Source organism: Salvia miltiorrhiza, chromosome 4, assembly GCF_028751815.1.
Source record: "Salvia miltiorrhiza cultivar Shanhuang (shh) chromosome 4, IMPLAD_Smil_shh, whole genome shotgun sequence".
In the NCBI taxonomy this organism is placed as follows: domain Eukaryota; kingdom Viridiplantae; phylum Streptophyta; class Magnoliopsida; order Lamiales; family Lamiaceae; genus Salvia; species Salvia miltiorrhiza.
In genome coordinates, this window is record NC_080390.1 from 35,851,354 (window position 1) to 35,855,216 (window position 3,863).

The window sequence follows — 3,863 nt, forward strand, 5'->3', positions numbered from 1 at the left end:
ATGTGGAAGTTTCAGATCAATCATCTAGCTTAATAGTACCTCCACCATTTCAAGAGGATGAGTTGCCTTCAATTACAAATCCAATTATGGATGATGACACAACATTATAGTCCATCCTGATGGTATACTTTGATTGACATAGAAGAATGATGATGATGATGATGATGAATTAGCCAAAGATGATGAGTTGTTAGAGCAAGAAGATAATGATATTTCAAGTGATTATGATTACGACGATGTCAATTAGGGTCAGAATTATTTACATTTATAAATTAGAATGTACCAATTTAAATTTTTTGTTTTATAAGTTTAATTTTATCAATTTAAATTTTTTTTACAATGTATTTACATATGCACTTTTAGATGGCTAATAGAGGATGGAGTGGAGCTACAGTTAGTCGGAGGACTGAGCCTCCACATTCATCATCATCATTCAAACGATAGAGTGATTAATAACTAGAACCAAAGATCTTTAGATTTATCTATTTAATATTCCTGTCTATAAAAAAAACACATTAATATACAAAACTCATCATTCAAACAAAAATGGTTTTTGTGTATACCTTTGCTTTGGTGAAATTCAAACAAAAACGATCGAAAATAGAGAATACACCAAAAATCATCCGGTGTATTTTTCAGTCATAACCGCGCATTTTCCCACACACGAGAGAGAGAGAGAGAGAGAGATGTCTGGTTGGGATGAGGGCATAGTATACTACCGGGATCAGGCACAATTCCCCGCTTCACAAATTCAAGGAATTCATGAGAAATCCATGACGTGAGAGTGGAGAAGGGTAATTTTGTAATGCTATACAAAAACTGATTAATTTTTAAAAATTTTATTTTAGTGTGAATACTGTTTATTTTTGTTACATGAGAATGGATAGTTTCATGTATTGACTCATTTATTTTCTACGTTCACGTGGTCAATGGTTAACTCTTCAGTTCCCATTAGTAGTAATCAGTTGATTTGGCCACACTTTCAAAGACCAATGGCTGATTTTCTTTTCTTCATCTTCATTTGATTCTTGCAGAGAAGAGAAGAGCACAATGGCTGAGATCGGTCGATTTAGTTATAAACCCGAATCATCTAAAAGATTAATATGTGAATGAATTTTTATTTTCTGATTTTACAAAATGAATGTTTTTCCATGTCCCAAACGCAAAGAAAACACACAAAGACACGAGAGAACACATAATCATTGATTAAATCCTTCAAAATCAAAGAGTCACAAACCTTGTTCATCCACATTGATTAATCAAAAACTTTGACACTGCTAATAAAGATCCAAACTCATGCTATCTATATCAATCCAGCACAACCAGCTGCTGATATTTTTTACCAGCAATCGCAGCTTCCATCACCGCCACCGGATCCATCACTCCACCCTCCTCAAGAAATATCTTCATCAGATTCTTGGAGAAGCCGCTCACAAGCGCCACCCCCGCCTGGTTCGCCGGCACCGGCGTCGCCCTCGAATCCCTCAAATTCCAAAACACAATCTCCGGCACACATTCTCCGTATCCCTTCTCTCTGTATTTCCTCACGATCGCCTCATAATCCGTCTCCCACGGATTCATTGAAGCCTCATCGAATTCCATATCGCTGAACACAAACAGCCTCTTTATCATCTCCTCCGCCTTCAACTTCCCCTTCTCCGCCACTTTCAGTATCACATCGAACACCTTTTGGAAATCAGTGTTCATCCCCCACTCCATTCTTCTCACAAACTCAGTCTTCTCTTTCAAGCTTTCCCCTCTCACTCTCTGGAGCTGAGGGTTTGCGCTGAAGGTGATTAGCTTCCCCTTCCATGGCTCATCGCTCAGCTCCGACACCAGAACTCCTAGCGCCACCGAAACCTCCATCGGGATCCCACACATGCTCCCGGAAACATCACAGATTGCAAGGCAATTGCTCAATTTCCCAACCTTGGCCATGTCCTCCACCATTCTCTTCCACTGAAGCTCCGCGACTTCACCGCCGTCGTCTTCGTCATTCAACGACGCGATTATCTCATGAGGAAGCAATGCGCCTGCAGCGATCTTGGCTTTGCCGGACTTCACTTTCTCAAGATACTCCTTGAACCTTTCTTCATCGTGCTTAAAGAATTTACTCTTGTATGTTTTCATAGCCACAGACGCCACTCTTTTGTAAGGCAGAGATCCCCAATCATTGGCGCCGATATACACCTCCGGCAGCTCCAGCGCCTTCCGCAGCGGCACCAGCACCTCCTTCCTCAGCCTATCCCTCACGCGATACGCGTAATGCGCCTCCTCCACGCCTTCATACTCTGCATATTCCGCCCTCGGAAACACCTTCTTCGCTATGGTTTCACACAGCAGGGTTATTTTGTCAAACGACGAATCCAGAGAGGGGCACCATTTCGCGGCGAGGCTGATCTTGTTCAATTTCCCCGATTTCAGCATCTCCATATCCGATCTCAACCGCTGCGCGAAGAGATCGGAGACTTTGTCGTGCAAGAAATTGAAATGGGGATCCTCATTATACCTGTTTACAACAGTCCTTGCCATTTTCAACCTCTTCTCTTCGCGGGTAATTTTCCCCGGTTGCAGACCTTTTCTAGCCCACATCAACTTCGCCTTCACACTTTGCCTCATGAACAACAAATGTGAATCTGTATCACAATCCCCTAGCAACTTCATCTCCTCCCACGCATCCTTGGCCGATTTCCAAGCTTTCCACTTCTCCCCTATCTCTTTCGCCGATGCTCGCGCGTTGGGGCCTTGAAGAATCCGAAAAAGGATCTCGAGAAAATCTTTGTGGTACCCGAAATCCGCGAAGGCGGCCACGTTGCCGGCTAGGGTTTTGGGGTGGCGGTCATGCAGCCACAGCGCGGCGGTGTAGAAACCTTCTCTATCAGATTTTCCGGTGCCTTTGACTCCGCGGAGATTACAAACGAGCTTCAGTGCCTTGAGCGGATCTTGATCCCACGCGAGCTTGAGGCGGTGGGTGAGGGATTGGGGTGGCGTGTCTGGGACGATGTGGAAGAAGAAATCCAAACACGGATTTGCCGTCGATAGAAACGTCGGAGAACGGTTCTCCGTGAGGCCCCTCAGATCGATTTCTGTTTTGTTGAATTCTGAGACCATAATGTCGACGAAAGCATCGCCCGTGGCAGCATCGGAGGCGACAGTGGATTTGGGTGGTTCTTGATAGATTTCCGGTGGTCCAACGAGAAGAGTGGTGAAGGGTTTTGTACAAGGGCTTTTGAGAATGTATTTGATCATTGACATTGTATGAAAGCGGCAAGATTGTATAGCAAGTTATTTATGATCCACAAATGTAAAGACAAAAAAAGAACTATAGCTCAATCACCTAAAATTCTACCGCCTCAATTCAATCGAAACGCGTCTTCTTGCCCTTCCCGAAAGCACGACAACATCTTTCTTATTCTCTCTGCTGTTGCTGCACTCCTTGACGCAAAAAGAAAAGAAAAGAAAGCGGATGAAGAAGAAGCTGTAGCGGCGCTGGATTGGGGAAAATGTAATAGGGCTTTCACTATTTTACTTTTTAATTATATTAATAGTAGTATTTTTGCAGTTAAACTTAAGAGGTGCGGTTTTTCGTGTAGAGACAAATGTGTGTGAAATGGCCACACATATTTTAATTGGAGTTAAAAAGAACTTTATTTTATATGCTAAAATAGAATTATAAAAATATTAAGTAAATACTAATTCCTTAGTATAGCAAAGTAGTGCGTATATATAATGATTAAATCAAATACAAAATTTGACCATAAATTAAATTTTACAGTTTTATTGATTAATTTTAATTCTAATTTTACTATTTTTGTTTTTTTTAATTAATTAGCTTATTTAAATATGGACTTTTAACATAAATA

At 41.5% G+C, this 3,863-nt stretch overlaps 1 protein-coding gene across 1 annotated transcript; it reads right to left on the reverse strand.

Annotated features, from left to right (window-relative positions):
* Positions 1-1,178: 1,178 nt before the first annotated feature.
* LOC131021366 (uncharacterized) lies at positions 1,179-3,506 on the reverse strand. The gene has a single exon (XM_057950533.1). It carries the CDS (start codon positions 3,253-3,255, stop codon positions 1,309-1,311), a length of 1,947 nt encoding a protein of 648 aa, XP_057806516.1. The 5' UTR covers positions 3,256-3,506; the 3' UTR covers positions 1,179-1,308.
* Between the last annotated feature and the right edge of the window lie 357 nt (positions 3,507-3,863).